Raw genomic sequence first — 17,375 nt, 5'->3', positions numbered from 1 at the left:
CTCTCTCAAACAAGTATCCATAAATGAAACTCATCATTTTCAACAAGAAATATATGCTAATATTAACAAGTCTACCCTGAGTTTGAGGCCAGCCTGGGCTATACTGAGAGTATAAGGCCAGCCAAGGCTACATAGTAAGACCTTGTCTCAAAAACCAACCAAACAAAAACTATGATAAGGCATATAGGAGAGAACTGTATTTGTGAAAAGGGACTTGACTGCAGACAAAGTTCCTAACAGGTCACCAGTTGTCACCTCAGTGTGGCAGATTACTTTGTAGTGCTTATTTGTTTGCTTTTGAGAGAGTTTACCTATGTAGCCCAGACCAGCCTAGAACTCAGGAGGCTAAGGCAGAAGGAGCTCAAGTGCTAAGATTACAGGTGTACCACTATGACCATCAGAACAGTTTATTTTTAATCAAAATGAGATACTGTTTTTAAATTAAACCCCTTTATGCATGAGTGTGTGCATACACAAAGAGCAAAGGAGGCGAGGGCAGGAAAAGTGGCAACAGAGACAATGAGGCCTCAAAGCGCTATCTAGACCAAGGACAACTTTTAGTTGTGTCTTGTCTTGGTGGGGGCATCAAAGGTTTCTAAGCACACAAGGTACACTCAGTAAGATGGATAGGAAAAGAGCCAGGAATCAGAGGCAAAACAGACAGAACCCAGGCAAGAAGCTTCCGGAAGGAAGGCGTTTAACACCCAGGTCGATGAAGGGCTGGACTCAACAGCATTCAGATTTTGCCTTTGCTCTTGACCCTCCTGGAGGTCATTCCCAGTCAGTCTTTCCTGAGTCACAGGGCTGCTGTGTGGGCTCTGGCCCACTGTGGACATCTCTTGGGGCTCTGCCACACACAGCAGAGCTCCTCAGGGTCTATGCCTGTTCACAGAGGCACGTGAGAGGAGACTCTCCAAGTGGGAGCCCCAGGATGGGAGCTGCTTCCTATGGCCCCCAACCCAGGCCACAGTGAGACCCCTCCACAGGGCACAGCCATAGCACTCTTAGCCTCGGCCCAAGTCAGGACTCCTGCCCCCACCAGCCGGAACCTGGGAAGGCTACTCAACCAGACTGGTGCATGTGTGTGACAGAGAGATAGAGATACTCTAAGATACTTTAACTCACCTGAATTTTAGCTCCCTTGTGTACAAAGCAATTGCAAAGGTTTTTATTTTATTTTGGTTTATTTATTGTTTGAGAAAGGGTCTATGTAGCCGTGGCTGGCCTGGAACTCACTATGGAGACCAGGCTGGCCTCCAACTCACAGAGATCCACTAGTATCTGCCTCCCAAGTGCTGAGATTAAAGGTATGTGCTACCATATCCAGCTTATTTTGGTTTATTTACTTGCATGTATTCAAAAAAATCAGAAGACAATTGTTGAGAGTTCTCTCCTGCCACCTTGTGGGATCCAGGGATCAAATTCAAGTTGTCAGGCCTGAGCACAAGCATCTCTACCCATTGAGCCATCTTGTGAACCCTTGCCAAGGTTTTTGCTTTGTTGTTTGGTTTGGTTTGGTTTTGTCTGTTCCGCTCCCGTTCCCGTTCCTGTTCTGTTCTGTTCTGAAGACAGGATTTCCCTGTAGCCCCAGCTGGCCTGGAACTGCTATGTAGACCAGGCTGGCCTCAATCTCAAAGAGATCCTCCTGCCTCTGCCTCCCAGGTGCTGGATTAGAGGTGTGTGCTACCATTTCCAGTGTCCTTGCCAAGGTTTTTAAACCCCACCATACCTCTCAAGAAAAGCACTTTCACTGTGAGGTGTGGTGGTGGTGGTGTGCACATACAATCCAAGCACTTGATCTAGTCAAGTGTTTACAAGTTCCAGGCCAGCCTGGGGTACACAGCAAAAGCCTGTCTCAAAAAACAAACAAAAATAAAAGAGAACGGCTGATTACCTAAGTCAAAAAATCTCTAAAGGTTGTTCACTGCACTGCGTCGATTTTTGTTGTTGTTGGGGCTTTTGTCATTGTTTTGGTTTTGTTACCATTTAAGTGTTTTGAGACAGATCTACCTATACAGCACAAACTATCCTGGAACTTGACTGAATTTGTGATCCTTCTGCCTCTGCTTCTTGAGTGCTGGCATAACAGGTACGCACCATCAGGCCCAGTACCACCTGGTTCTTAAAACCATTAAGATGCTAGAAATAACCAGATTATATATGGATGATCACTATACAACTCTTTCCAATTTTTTGAGAGGCTAGTGGGATGGCTCAGTCAGTAAAAGCACTTGCTATGAAAGCCTGATGACCCAGGTTCAATATCTGGAACCTACAGTGGAAGGAGAGAACCAACTCTTGAAAGTTATCCTCTGACCTCTGCATGTAGAACTATAGAATACCTGCACCCACACTCATACATCTGAACCACACACACACACACTTAAACAGTTTCTTTTGGCTGAGGATATAGCTCAGTGGTAAAATGTTTGCTTAGCACACTCAAGGTCCAAGAACCAATCCCCAACACCACCAAAGAAGAAAAAGAGAAAGAAAATTACAAGAAATATTTCTGGGCATGGTGGCACATGTCTTTAATCCTAGCACTTTGGGAGTAGAGGCAGGAGCATCAGGAGATCAAATTATCCTTAAATACATAAAGTAGCCTGGGCTACATGAGATCCTGCCTCAGAAACAACAAAAAATGATTTTCATAATCAGACACTGACAGATGGAACAACAACAAAAACATCAACTGTCTGTTGTTGATACTGTTATATTCTCAACTGCAGGGACATACTTTGTGGCTGGGCCACCCTAACAATTTCCAACCCAGTGCGCAGCACAAAGTAAACAACTAGTAAGCCTGTGTTAAATAAGGAGAACAATCACTGCGGCCAAGGAGAGTTCAGGGGAACAAGACAACACTATGTCTCCTGATGCCACACACAGGCCATAAATACAGCAGCAATTTTCTTGCCATGGAGCCTGAACCAGTTTTCAATCCTCATCAGTGAGACACACGCTGAAGCACCTATGGGGAAACTAAGATGACACCTGAGGTTGGATTTTAACAGGCCGGCAAAAAGGGTAAGTGCAGTAGAAAAACAAGGGCCGATTCTTACAGCTGAGTTCATGGATTTAAAATTCCTATACAAAAGGTTTGACGTTTTTAAATTTGCACTGTATTTATGGGAACAATAGATAAAACTCAGTGGTAGATGCAAGCTTAGAACACACAGGCCCTGAGTTGGATCCCTAACACCAAAAAGTTACATAAATACATGAATGAAAATACAAAGTATGCTGGGCATGGTGGCACATGCCTTTAATCCCAGCACTTGGGAGGAAGAGGAAGGCAAATCTCTGAGTTCCAGGCCAGCCAGGGGTACCAGATATGTGCCTGCCAGTGGCCAGGAGCTCCCACATAGCCCTGCAGGCAGACATACCCAAGTCCCAGGTGACCAGGTCTCCTGCCCAGCAGCCTTTCCCCTCACATGTGCTTCCCAATGTGCTGCGTAGCTTTAGCTGTACCGTCCTTTCTGGCTTGTTTTTCCTTTGTAATAACGTGGCTGTGATATTTCTCTATGTCAGTATATGCAGGTCTAATTCAGTCTTTTTTGTTTTTTTTGGGGGGGGTTGTTTTTGAGACAGAGTCTTGTGTAGCCCAAGCTGACCTCAAATTCTCTATGTAGCACAAGCTACAAAGGGTAAGTACACTGTCACTTTTACTAGCAATGACACTGAAGGGCATGACTATGACAAGTTCATTGTGTGACCAATTGTTTTTAAAGATCTATTTGATTTTTTTTTTTTTTTTTTTTTTTTTTTTTTTTTTTTTTGGTCTTTTTGAGACAGGGTCTCCCTTTAGCCCCAGCTGTCCTGGAACTCATTATGTGACCAGGCTGGCCTCAAACTCACAGAGATCCACCTGCCTCTGCCTCCCAAGTGCTGGGATGAAAGGCGTATGCCACCATACCTGGCTTATTTGTATTATTTTTAATTTTGTGTTCTGTGTGTCTGTATTGTGGGTATGAGCATATGAGTGCAGGTGCCAGAGGCACTGGATCCCCAGAGCTGGAGTTACAGGCAGAACCAAATTTGGGTCTTCTATAAGAGCAGTACACACTCTTGGGGGTGGAGAGATGGCTCAGCAGTTAACACTAGCTGTCTTGCAGAAGACCCAGGTTCAAATCCCAGCACCCACTTGGCAGCTAACAACTGTCTGTAACTCCAGTTCCAGGGGATCCGACAGCCTTTTCTGTCCTCCACAGGCATTGCACGACATGGACACACTTACCTACATGCAGGCAATACATGCATACACATAAAAGTAAATAAAATATTAAAAAAAAAAAAGCAGTACACACTCTTAACAGCTGAGCCATCTCTCCAGCCCTGTGGGATCACTTTTTGTTGTTGTTGTTGTTTGGTCTTTATGAGAAGGACTCCCTGTAGTCAACCTGGAACTCACTATGTAGACTAAGCTGGCCTCGATCTTACAGAGATTCTCCTGCTTCTGCCTCCTGAGTGCTGGGATTAAGTGCACCACCAGGCCCAGCTGAGACCAATTTTTAAATCAACAGAAAATAACCCTTTGGTGTCATTGATGTAAGTCCAGTTTCCTCTTCCAGTCACTCTTTCTTTTCCCTTGTACTCACATGAAAACCCTTTTAGCATTCCTTCACTTTAACCTTCCTGACTGATTTTATCTTCATTGTGCCAACTCCCTATGAGCTACTGAATCCTTTACACACCAAGAGGTTTTTCTTTACTCAGAAAATATTCAATATTAGGAGTTAAGATGATTTTTGATCAGTAAGTATGTATCCCCTATTCAACTGTCAGACCCTAGTAACAAGAAAAAATTAAGCATTTAAATGCACTGCAGTTCTCCCCTGTGAGTTTGAGATCCAGGAACTGAAAGGAGGCACAAGAAAGGGGCAAGCAGAGGTGTCTGGACAGAACAGGCTGCCTCTGTGCTCAACAACTGCTTTTGGCAACAAGCAAAACTGTTCTCACTGGTCCCTTACTAGTTGTCAGAGGGCCGAGGGAATGAGCACTCGGTAGGACCTTGGCTGGGAGCTCATTACCACTACTAAATGCCAAGGTCCCTGGGTATTCTACACACTGCCTCCCCAGCTGTGGGTAACAGTAGGCTCCCTGCAGGATTCTCTGCCCTGTTCCCATGGCACTCTGTACAGATCAAAGTAAAGAGCTTTTTTCTCTAAACCCGGCCCTACAGGAGTTCCTCAGATGGTGCAATAGGTGGGTCCCAATCTTTTTTGGTCTCACATATACATGTTTTCTTTTGATTTTTTTTTTTTTCAGTTTTTTTTGAGACAGGGTCACCCTGTAGCCCCAGCTGACCTGGAAATTGCTATATAAACCAAGTTGGCTTCAATCGCAGAGATTCACCTGCCTCTACCTCCTGCGTGCTAGGATTAAAGGCATGTGCCACCAAGTCCAATTTCATTTGATTTTTTAAAGTATTTTATTATTTGTATTTTATGTGTATTCCTTGCATGTATGTAAGTGTACCCATGTCATGCAGTGCCCATGGAGGTCAGAAGAGGGCATCAGATTCTCAAACTGAAGTTACAGATGGTTGTTAGCCACCATGTGAGTGCCAGGAATTGAACCTGGTTCCTCCACAAGAGCAGCCAGTGCTCTTAACTGCTGAGCCATCTCTCCAGCCCTGATTCTTTCTTTTTTATAGAAAGTCTCGGGGCTGCACTTACATACACATAGGTAACACACTCATACAAATAAAAAAATAACAAAAAATTTAAAAAAAAAGAGAGGTCTTACTCTGTAGTTCAGACTGACCTGAACTATGTAGCCCAGGTTGGTCTCAGTCTTGCAGTGGTTCTCCTGCCTCAGTCTCCTATGTGCTGGGATTACAGGTGTCTGCCACCAACCAAGCTTTCCCATTCTACATATTGACAAGTACTTGGTGGGAATTTAGGGTGACAGAATTGACAAGGTACTGAGGGTTAAAACTAGACCCTTATGTCTTATATGGCACATATTGCTCCCTGGACAGTAGATATAGTGGCTCCCTGGTCTTCTCACCTTGCTCAGGAGGAAACGGGAGCTTCCCAGCATGCAAGGCCAGCTCCAGGGCAGAGTCCTCCTGAGTCACAAATGGTTCAAGATTCAGGGGCAGGGACATGATGTATTGCCCGATCTGAAACAAAAGAAAGCACTTTCAGCTGGATGCAGACACACCTGTGATGACTCGTGAGGTTCATTTGCGTGAGAGACAAAATTGCTGGGCCTGGGTTGATTGCCAGTGTGTGGTAATACTAGTGATGACTACACCTCAAAAGAACCAATGGAAGGTCTCTGAGTTCTACCCTCAGCACCTATATAAAAAGCCAGGCGTGGTGGTGCATACTTGTAATCTCAGGGCTGGGGAGAAAGATAAGTGGATCTCTGGGGCTCATTGGCCAGCCAACCCAGCCAAATCAGGGAGCCCCAGACTCTGTGATTGATTCAAAAACAAAATGCAGATAACAACTGAGGAACACTTATGGTTGACCTCTGACCAACATACACACACACACAAAATGGAGCCTGCTCAACACTGTAGAATGAATGTACATTCATTCTTCACAGCACTTACTCCAAGGGGCTGGAGAGATGGCTCAGTGGTTAAGAGCACTGACTGCTCTAGCAGAGGACTGGGGTTCAATACCCAGCACCCACAAGGCAGCTAACAACCATCCATAACTCCAGTTCCAGGAGATCCAATGCCCTCTTCTGACCTCCGTGGGCATTGCACAACATAGTACACTTACATACATGCAGGCAATACACTCATACACATAAAAAAATAAAAATAAGATATTTTTAAAAAGAAATTTGTTGCTGAGATTAAGTATAAAAACACTCAGCATAGCACTAGCAACACATTAAGTGATCACTAAACTAATGGCTTTCTGAACTTGAATGCAGAATCACAAACACATTGTTCCCCTGAATGTTCATAGAAAAGCTGGATGTGGGGCTGGAGAAATGGCTCAGTGGTTAAGAACACTTGCTGTTCTTCCAGAAGACCTGAGTTCAATTCCCAACACCCACATGGAGGCTAAAAAATGCCAGTAATTCCAGTTCCAGGGGATCCAACACCCTCTTCTGGCCTCTGTGGGCACTGCACGCACATGGTGTATTTATATGCAGGCAAAACATTCAGACACATAAAATTTAAAAATAATAAAATATTTTTTGAAAAAAGAAAAGCTGGGCCGGGTGTGGTGGCACACACCTTTAATCCCAGCACTTGGGAGGCAGAGGCAGGTGGATCTCTGAGTTTGAGGCCAGCCTGGTCTACATAGTGAGTTCCAGGACAGCTGGGGCTATGGGGAGACCCTGTCTCAAAAAGATACCCCCCCCCAAAAAAAAAGAAAAAGAAAAGCTGGGCATGATCTCAACACTCAGGAGGAAGTGGCAGGCAGACCTCTGTAAGATCAGGGCTAGCCTGGTCACCTAGCAAGTTCCAGGCCAGCTGGGGATACAGAAAGACACTGTCTTAAAAAAAAAAAAAAAAGTCAGAGAAAAGAATTTGGCCACCTGGTTTTTGATTTCCAAAGTCTGATTTTCCAACTGAACTGTGAATTCTGATGTCTCATCAGAGGGGACATCTGGCCCATCTACAGTGGGAGAGCAGGACGGGGCCGGGGCGATGTTGTAGTGTCTGAAATCATTTGGGGCTCTGCTACATTTGCTCAGTGCCCAGCATCTGAATGAAGTATCCCAAACCAGGTCCATGAAGCACTGACCAGCTAACAGCTATTTCACCTAGAAGGGGCAGACTCAAAAGACAAGGCGAGGACTGATAGATTAAAAATGTTGGGATGGAGAGGTGGCGGATGGAGGAGGCACCGAGGCACAGATGGAATTCTTAGCGGGATACAGATTTATTTTGCACAGGGCACCTTTCCCTCAGGGAAGGGAAAGATGTCAGGGAAGGGAAGGGTGTCAGGGGAGGGGAGGGGAGGGGAGGGGAGGGAAGGGAAGGGAGGGAAGGGAAGGATGTCAGGGAAGGGAAAGATGTCAGGGAAAGATGTCCACCCACGGGTTGTGAGCTGGGACTTTATATATGGGGGCTTTAGGGTGTGGAAGGGGGGAATGTTTGGGGGAGAAATCAGGGAGGGGGAAGCAGGAAAAGCCTGGCTCCATTCAGTCTGCCAGGTGGGATTAGGGTCTGGAAGTGTTTACTTTTTCTCTCTTAAGATAAGAGAAAAGCTTGTTGTGATAAACAGCTTCTAAAATCTCTGGTTAACAGGTAGAATCTGTTTATCTTATCTTTGGAGATCAGAGGAGAGGCAGGCTGCTTCTCAGCAGAGTTTGTTTCCCTTGACTCCAAAGGTCAAGGTGAGGCCCCTGTTGGGGAGGGGGGGAAACTGCTGCTATTTGGAACCCTTACAAGGACCACCCTGGAGAGGCACCCAGCTCTTACATTGCTGATGTACTCTAGAGGGGTGAGGCTGAAGGCAGGCAGATCGTCTGTCAGGGTTTCACCAATGCCAGCTGTGTTCCAGCTCTGGAGGAGGAAGGAAAGGAAGCAATCAGCAACATACCACCAGGCGGTCCCAGAAAGCACCCCATGTAAGTGCACAGACAGCATGGCCCTTCCTGGAGGCATCATCAGTGGTTAGAGCAGATCTGTGGGCCTGCCATCAGCTAGCAGGCCAGAGACTTCTCTTTGAATCTAGTGGAAGCCCACCATAAGGAGTAAACACCCAACTCCCATCCCAAGTATGAGCAATACAGTTCAACTACCAAGTTAATGCTGATCCCTTTTGTTCATCTCACTAAGGGTATGGAATGAGCTGGGTATCCCTAGGTCTGAGTTTATATGATGGGTAACCATGCAAAAAGCTGCTAGACACAGGTGGCCCCACTAACTTTGGCCTTCAGTACTCTGAAAAGGATGGGACCCTCTGTGTTCTTTCTCAAGAGATTGCATGAAGGCCACTCTTAGAGAGGATCTGGAAGCCCTCTGCTGCAAGGGACTGCCCAGCCTCACTCACCAAAGTCACACTGCCTCAACTGAAGCTACTTTGATTTCCATCTGCTTTCTAGAACTCTCAACTGACCCAGAGTTTGGAGAAAACTGAACAACTGCTTTCTGTATACCATGTGGTCACCCATGTAGGGAGTCTTGTTTCCTCAAATAACTTTGAGAACAGTGACCAAGCCTACCTAACATGAGACACCACATCCTGGGTACTCAGTAAAGATGAGTGCGTAGATTGTTGCTTTAAAGTAGAATCTTGTGGATGTAACTCCGTTGGTAGAGTGTTTGCCTAGCATTCATAAAGGCCTAGGTTCGATTCGCAGCATCACATGAGCCAGGCATGATGATGCATGACAGTTATCCCAGACTTCAGAAGGTGGAAGCAGGAGGATCAAGAATTCAAGGTTGCCAAGTGTGGTGGCGCACACCTTTAATCCCAGCACTTGGGAGGCAGAGGCAGGCGGATCTCTGTGAGCTCAAGTCCAGCCTGTTCTACATAGTGAGTTCCAGGTCAGCTGGGGCTACAGGGAGAGCCTGTCTCAAAAAGAATCCCCCCTAAAAGTTTCAATTCAAAGTCATGCTTGGTTACATGGCAAATTCAAGCCAGACAGGGATTTCTGAGATCTGTCAAAAAAAAATAAATAAATAAAGTGGACTGGGAGTAACTGGAGGCAAAGAAGGATATTTTAAATAAAAGGATTCTCAAGTGAGAACAAGGAATCTAGAAAACTGAAGGAAGGATGGGGAGGAAAAGAACTATCCAACAAAGAAACTGAGAGTGAATCAAGTTGGCAATTAGACATGGAGAGGCCTGCTGCAGCTCAACCTGGGCTGGGAGCCCAGGGTCGGCTTGGTCATTCCGTTCCCGGAATGCTACTTAAAGGATCAAGCAACCGGATCGGGCATCAGGTTGCTGCAGAACAGTCAGACTGTGACCTCAAAGGTCATTCCTGGAGGCCAGTGAGGAAGGGCCTTGTTCTCTAGGCTAGAATTGAGAAGCTGGGTTTCCTTGAAAGGTGTGCCAGGCTGAGGCTGTGAACACATGAGTGATAGTGGGTTACCCGTTTACAGGCTGCCAGGAAGCTCAGGCAGTGACACGGAAGATATTTCCATTTTAAACAGCAAGGTGGTCATATGGGGGTGTTCTCCACCCCATCCCTCCAGCTTCATCTCTCTTTCCTCTCGTGTGTACACAAGCAAGCTGTCACTGAGGGCTCTGTGTCAGGTGCAATGTCTCATGCAGCAAGGGGTCAGGGTGATCAGAGGAGTCAGCCACAGGATGGAGGCAGGGAGAGATGCCAAAATGAGGCTGGAGGAAGAATGCACAGCTTTGCACACGAGGCTAGGAAAAAAGCACTACCTTCAACAAATTCCAAGGGAAAAAAGAAGGGAATAACAGAAGTAAAGGGAGGCAAGGAGGGTGGAAAATCTGTAGTTCAAGATACACAGAAGATAATCCCACTGCACAGGGTCCTGGGTCCTGGTTCAAATAGTGGCATTTATAATACAACTGGAAACTGAACACTGATGAGTGATAAGAAACATTTTGGAATGGGCAGTCAGATGGCTCAGCAGAAAAGGCACTTGCTATGCAAGCCTAACAACCTGAGTTCAATCCCTGGAACCCAAGAAAAGGTGAAAGGAGAGAACTGTCTCTACAAAGTAGTCCTCTCACATCCACTTGCACACTGTAACACATGTGCACCTGCACTTACACATCATATATACACATACACAACAAAATAAATAAAATACATTTTGAAAAGAAATTGTTTTTGTCTTTTTAAGGGTGATTAATGCACTGCGATTATTTCTTATGTTGTAGATGAGGGATACTGTAGATAAAGCAGAGTGGCCTAGAGCTGGCCATCATGGAAGCAGAATGAGGAATAAATGGAGTTCTCAGTCCTCATTTCTCTACATCTGTGTGTATAATAAAAAGACTTTAAAAGCAGACTCTCGGGGTGGCCTGTGAAATGCTCTATGAAACTGCACACAGCAGCCCCTCTGAGGAGGACTGGAATGGGGAGGGAGTTTTAAAATGTTCAGAGATGGTGGAAACCTGAACTAGGCAACAGTCACAGAAGTGGAGCAAGTGGGTGGGAAATGGCCCCCAAAGGCCTAGCAGTGATACTGTGGAGCAGGACAGGAATCAGAAATGGCACGAGGCAAAGATAAGCATTACTGACATCCACTGAGAGGACAAATGCTATGGACTGAGCCTGGGAAGGGCTGAGAGGAGGCAGGAGCCTGGGGACAACAGGGTCAGGTATAGGGGAAGGAGTACAGTGGGAAACGGGCAGACAGGTGGCCTGAAATGGGCTTTGAAAGACAGGTAGGAAAAACAAGCTTGAAGAGGGCAACACGGAAATGGTAGAGATGATTTGATTGTTCAGGATTTATTTAAACTGCCCTTCAAATGGGCTTTTCTATCTATCTGTCAGCAGGTAATGTAGGTAAAGGTCAATACTCTATTCTGAATTGAATATAGTGTTGGTTTATAGTCTTATGATACAAAGGAGCAATGCAAATTACCAGCAAATGTTTAACACAAACATCTAGTGATCAGGGTTTAATTTTCAAATCCTTTAGGCCCAAGTGTTTGCCTTTGTATTGTGCTGGGTGCTGGCTCCCACAGAACTCCTCCTAATCTCCAAAGCCTCATCCTAGTGGCCCAGGGTTTCAGTAAAGCCTGAAAAAAGTGGAGATCCCAGCAATGGGGCACTGAGTCATAGTAATGAACACTGGAATGCAGAAGGAGAGGCAAAAAGACAAGGTGGAGCACTGTGTCTTTCAACGTTGAATTGAAACAAACAGCTGGGAGGTTTCAGAACAGGTATCAGAACCACAGAAAGGAAGAAAACGATCACATATTAAACACCCCTTTGTGCCCAGTTCTATCATTCACTATCAATATGATGAGAACTCCTAGCCTCATAGTTCACAGAGGAATGAACAGCCTCAGCCTTGGGATGCCACAAGCCAAAACACAGAAGATCATTCGGCACAGCAAGCTGTCAGGCATCTATATCACCTCTGCTGCAGCTCCTCACGGTGTTGTCCTCTCAAGTGCTTGAAATGCAAACAGCATCTTGCAGTGAAAATCAGAGTCCCAGAGTAGAATAAACCTCAAAACCATGTAGTTACATGAAGTAATTTTATGGACAGAGATTCTGGGACCCAGAGAGGAGCAGAGAATTGAGCAGAGACAAGGTCATGCTTTAGACTCCCGGTCTCACACACTTTCGAGAGGGCAGCAGAAAGCAAAGGCCTTGCAATCATACATTATGAGTTCTTGCTGCTTCCTTAAAGGATCTGTTCTCTATAAGAGGCTCATAAATGAATCTTTCCCAAGCAACTATTCCACAAGAGTGAAATCTAAATAGACTTGAACTAGTCAGATAACTAACCAGGGAGCTGTCTAACCCAAAAGCAAAGCAATGAGATCTGGACCAGAGAAGACAGAACAAATGGAGACCATGCGACTGCTAGGCAATGCCTCCAGAGGGAACTGGAAGAGAAGAGGGTATAAGACGAGGATGGCAAGATGACCCCCAACAGGCAAACAGAAAAGGTATCAAGGAAGGAAAGCAGCAGAACCTAGTGAGATGTAGTGGTACATGCCTGCAGCAACAGTACTAAGAGGCTGAGGCAGAAGGAACATGATTTCAAGGCCAGCCTGAGCAATATGGCAGGGTGGGAGTGGGGAGGGCAGAGGGGGGCAGAGCAGTCCAAACCCCTCCAAAACACAGGATCAAACTGAATAAGGCACTCTCCCAACTAAAGTTCCAGAACCAGAACTATTTCCTGTGGGACAGGAACAATTCAACCTCAAAAGACAATGAGCTTTTCTGACCAAGGCTAAAAACAGCACATAGCCTCCCTTACTCCTTGAGAAGGTGGATGAGGCCCTGCAATGGGAAAAGTGAATAAGCAATATCAAGCATGGTAGTTCACATCTGTACTCCTAGCACTAGGAGACTGAGGCAGGAGGATGGTGAGTTCCTGGCCAGCCTGGACTACACAGTAAGACTCTGTCTCAAATACTGAAAATCATCATCTTCTTAGGAAACAACCTACAGATAAAGTATCTGAGTAATTACAATTTAGATGAGAAATTCATGCTAAATCAGAGCTAAAAATTACAAAGTAACCCTGCTGCCTACAGCAGCCAAAGCTGTTTGTTCCTGAAGCTCAGGGTGGGGAGGGATGACTTTCCCCAGGTAGGCCTGAGAATATGCAGGACCTGGGAGTAAAGACACTGGTCAGGGGGAACTCACATCCATCTTGGAAACGAGCAGCAACTGCTGTTTGATGCGCAGGAATACCGAATCAAAAGCCAGCTGGTGGGCCTGCTGGTTCAGCCGGGTCAGGGCTGCTCGGGATGCAGCCAGCAGGTTGTGATTACTGGACCCCTTCTCCTAAGAGAAAAAAAAAAAAGGTAAAGGTAGTTTGTTAGGCCCTGAATCCAGCCAAGGTCATCAGCTAGTTAGAAGGGATGAAAAACCACTAAGTGGCACATAGCAAAGTGGTCCTCAAACTTGACTATGGCCCAGAACCTCTGGGAAAAGGCTGACTCACAGATTTACAAGCTCTAACCAAAACACTGAACCTGTGAGGGTTGGCGTCATTTTCCAGGTCACTCTGATGCACCTGTCCTAACAGGAGTTCATGGAATGGCAGTTAAGGAAAAACTAACTTGTGACGATCCCTCAGGGACTGAGGAGGAGGGAAAACAACCCACAGCTTCTCAAATGAAGAAGAGTGATGGACAGAGCCTGATTCCCAGGGAGATCAAGTCAGTTACACTTGGCTGAACTCCAGAGTATGTACAACCTGTGTGAGTCCCAAGGAATTCCACACAGCCTGGGAAAATACAGAGATGGAAAATGTAACCTTAGTTCTGTGATTATAAATGGATGGATTACAACAGACATAAATCAGATTAGCAATAAAGATAAACAGAGTGGCTTAACTTCATCTCAGAAGCATGGATGAATGGTTTACAGAACTGCTTTAAGAAGTATGTTTGTCAAGCTCAAATGCAGCCAGTGGTGGGCCAAGAGGAGATCCTGGGAGGGCTACTGGGGCCAGATATACAGTTCACCCCCAGAGTATTAGGTCTACCTAGAGCATGATAGACTGCATCTGGTGGCACAAGAATGCAACACCTCCAGTAGAGAGAGGGTCAAAGCAGACAGGGAGTCGGGGAGCTCTGGACCAGCTGCTCATGGCCCTCTTACAACCTTCGGGGCCAGGCTCTGAAGCCAGTGACTCACTTCATTTGCTGGGAAGTTCTCTTGTCCCTGATCCAGGTGGCCTAAAGCTGAAAGTCAAGGGTAGCTTTATGATGGATAGACTAAGGCTTCAAAGACACACCAGGAGTGGACACACTGCCAAGTGTTCCCTTTCTCCTATCTAGTGAGGAACTCTCACTAGAGCAGATTCCTGGTGCCACTCACGCCTTCCTCGCAGAGGGGCTAACTTCTCTAACTGCTGTTCTGCAATCCTCTCTGCAGGTTTGGTCTAACTATAGGCAGTACACAGCTGACCCCCCATCTGCCACTTAGTAAAGGACACTGTCCCTGCCTAAGGGCCAGGGGCTTCCACTGCTATCCATTTCATAGACAAGTTTATCTCTAGAGTGAAGTACAGTAAGCCCCTCAGGTCAGTTCTTGAACCTGGCTTTCATAAGAAATAAAGGCCCATTTACCTGACTCCTACAGTTTTATCTCTGTAGGTGGACTCCCAACTTCATTCACTAGTTCTTTAAACTCCACATAAATGAGACAGAAGTGATGGCAGGGCCCACACATGGGGCCAGAAAGCCTGGCACCAGGAGAGGATGATAAGGGAAAGCTTTCATTTATAAGAATGTCACCTGTCTGGTCTCATACCTTAAGAGTATAAAGTATTTCCATTAAACTGGCAAATTCAGCAGGGTTATCTTTCTGGAGGTAATTATATTCTTGCCATGGGTTCTTGGCAGAGCTCTTCTTGTCTGTCAAGATGCTGTCCTGAAAACCAGCCAGGCTCCGAGGGCTATAGGAGTCAGACAGATATTTCCCCGCTGTGGACAGGATCCTGAAAGGAAAGTAGTGAGCAGTATGCCCTAAGCCATCTGTCCAGAGCATGCCTCACCAAATCCTTATGAGGCCAACTCAATTAAGGTCTATTTTATAAGGAAATGAAGATATCCCTCTTCATTTAGGAGTGAGCTGGGCCTCAAGTACACAAAAGAAATCAGGATTAACACTCAAAATCATATTTAATCCCATTTAATGCTCATAACACCAGAAGACACCATTTTGCTAATATGGCAGACAGCCTATACAAGGGCAGTGCTCAGCTTGCTGCCATCTGAGAGGGCACTGTACTTTCTCACTACACAGGCATCGAAAAAGTAAAAGAATTAGATGCCTAGGTGAGACACCGGCCCCCGGAGAACAGGGACAGTGGCTCACTACACGTCCCTACCTGTAACACATTAACCCCACAGGCTGGACTATGATGTTGGTACTTGTTGGTACCACAAGTTTCCTTCTGTGGCCTGGATGCTACAGAGAGATCTACTAAGAGAAGCTGGCACTTTTCAACTGAATCTTCATGAAAGAAAAATGCCTCAGGAGCTTCTCTGTGATGTTCCACCTGTGGTACTGCTGGGGAGGCTGAATCTCTCCCTCCAGCCTCTTTCCCTCAGCCTACTCTTTCACTCAGCTGCCATACTTAACTGCATATAGAATTGTAGGAAAAGAAGCATTATGATAAACCCTAAATATGGCTAACTCCCTGACCTCTCCTTTGAAATGTTTCTTATGAAAGCAATTGTGTTAGAGATGGCAATTTTTAAGCTGCACACACTTTTTCAAAAAACAGGTCCCTAGGCTGGGAAGGATGGCACATAACTGTAACTCCAGCACTCAGGAGGTTGAGGCAGGATTACTGATTTTGAGGTTAGCCTAAGATATATTGAGAGACCCTGTCACAATAAAACAAAACAGGCAGGTGTGGTGGTACAGGCAGAGCTCTGTGAGTCAAGGTCAACAAGGCTACACAGGGAGACCCTGTCCAAAAACAAAACAAAAACAATAAAATGGGTCCCCTACATTTGCCAAGGAATACCTGTTCTTGCAAAATCAGTTTTACCGATAGGGGCTTCTCAGAAACCAATGCCAAATTAAGCAGCTTTCCACCTCTACCATTAAGATTCAAGTTAAGGGGCTGGAGAGATGGCTCAGGGGTTAAGAACACTGGCTGCTCTTGAAGAGGACCCCCACATGGCAGAAAACTGTCCATAACTCCAATGCCAGGGGATCTGATGCTCTTTCTGACCTCCATGGGCATTACATGACATAGGTACACTTACATGCATGCAGGCAATACACTCATACACATAAAATATTTTAAAGTGTCAGGATTAACACAATTCCAACCCCACAGAATTAATGGCATCTGTTCCTGGCCTACTCTCCGTCCAGACATCATTAGGTGACCTCATCACTAGCACTTGATTGTCTATTATGTGATGAACTGAACCTCACTGATTGAACACTTGATTTCTTCAAAGAAATGTTTTCTTATCACTGTAAAGGCCTCTAAAGCTCAATTGGAATATTGGATAGTTTAAACCAGTCCTTACCCTCAAGAAACTCAGAGATTAATGGCAGAGGTCAACATGTACCAATGTGCAAATTGATGAGCCTGGAGATTTCAATATGTGTGCTAGGCAGGAACATCGCAATTCCATCTATTTCTTCAATTCATTTCTCTTCATGACAAGTTATTTTCCCCCTCAGTCACAGAAGCCTATACATTTACACTGAATTCCCAATATGACTGTCCATTTGGACTGTCCTTCAAGGATCTGTTCCTGGTAAAAATGCAAATGCTTGTAGACTCACAATGGGGCTGTGATCCAATAAACCCTCATAAGCTGAACATAGCCCAAGTCCTTAAGCTAGAGCATCTTAGCTCAGCAGTGATAGAGGGACTGAGAGCTGTTGGCTGGCTCCACCCCTAGGACTGTGAGAGAGTCATAGCCCAAACAATGCTAATCCAGAAAATGCCTACATTGGAAATACAGTTTCTCTTGAATACACCAACATACTGTCAAAGCATCCTAATTAGAACCATCATAACTCAGGGGTGTTTGTACCAGTGTTCTAAAACTAAGTGGTGAGCACCAGGAAATGAAGAAAAACTACACCAATCTCCCTGTATCTCACCCAAATACCCAGGACAAGAAATGACACCCAATCTAGCCCTGCTTTCTATAGCCCATAAGCCACAAAATGATCCCCTTTTGCAAAGAGTGTTTTCGTTCTTGTTGTTTGTTTTAGTTTTTCTGAGACAGGGTCTCCCTGTAGCCCCAGCTGGCCTGGAATTTGCTATGTAGGCTAGGCTGGTCTCA

The 17,375-nt window shown here is 45.5% G+C and overlaps 1 protein-coding gene across 1 annotated transcript in view; it reads right to left on the bottom strand.

The window, feature by feature from the left end:
• Cog7 (component of oligomeric golgi complex 7) overlaps positions 1 to 17,375 on the bottom strand; it is a 93,340-nt gene that overhangs the window by 4,428 nt on the left and 71,537 nt on the right. The window contains exons 12-15 of the mRNA XM_008843817.3: positions 14,863 to 15,049; positions 13,246 to 13,386; positions 8,405 to 8,488; positions 6,016 to 6,130 (exon numbers count right to left, since the gene is read on the bottom strand). Of these exons, the coding sequence (XP_008842039.1) occupies positions 6,016 to 6,130; positions 8,405 to 8,488; positions 13,246 to 13,386; positions 14,863 to 15,049 (527 nt within the window). The remainder of the gene's footprint in view (positions 1 to 6,015; positions 6,131 to 8,404; positions 8,489 to 13,245; positions 13,387 to 14,862; positions 15,050 to 17,375) is intronic.

Source organism: Nannospalax galili, unplaced genomic scaffold (genome assembly GCF_000622305.1).
Source record: "Nannospalax galili isolate Female #2095 unplaced genomic scaffold, S.galili_v1.0 scaffold381, whole genome shotgun sequence".
NCBI classification, from domain to species: Eukaryota; Metazoa; Chordata; class Mammalia; order Rodentia; family Spalacidae; genus Nannospalax; species Nannospalax galili.
The sequence above is the reverse complement of the archived record's forward strand: the minus strand, read 5'-3'. Positions and strand labels throughout refer to the sequence as shown.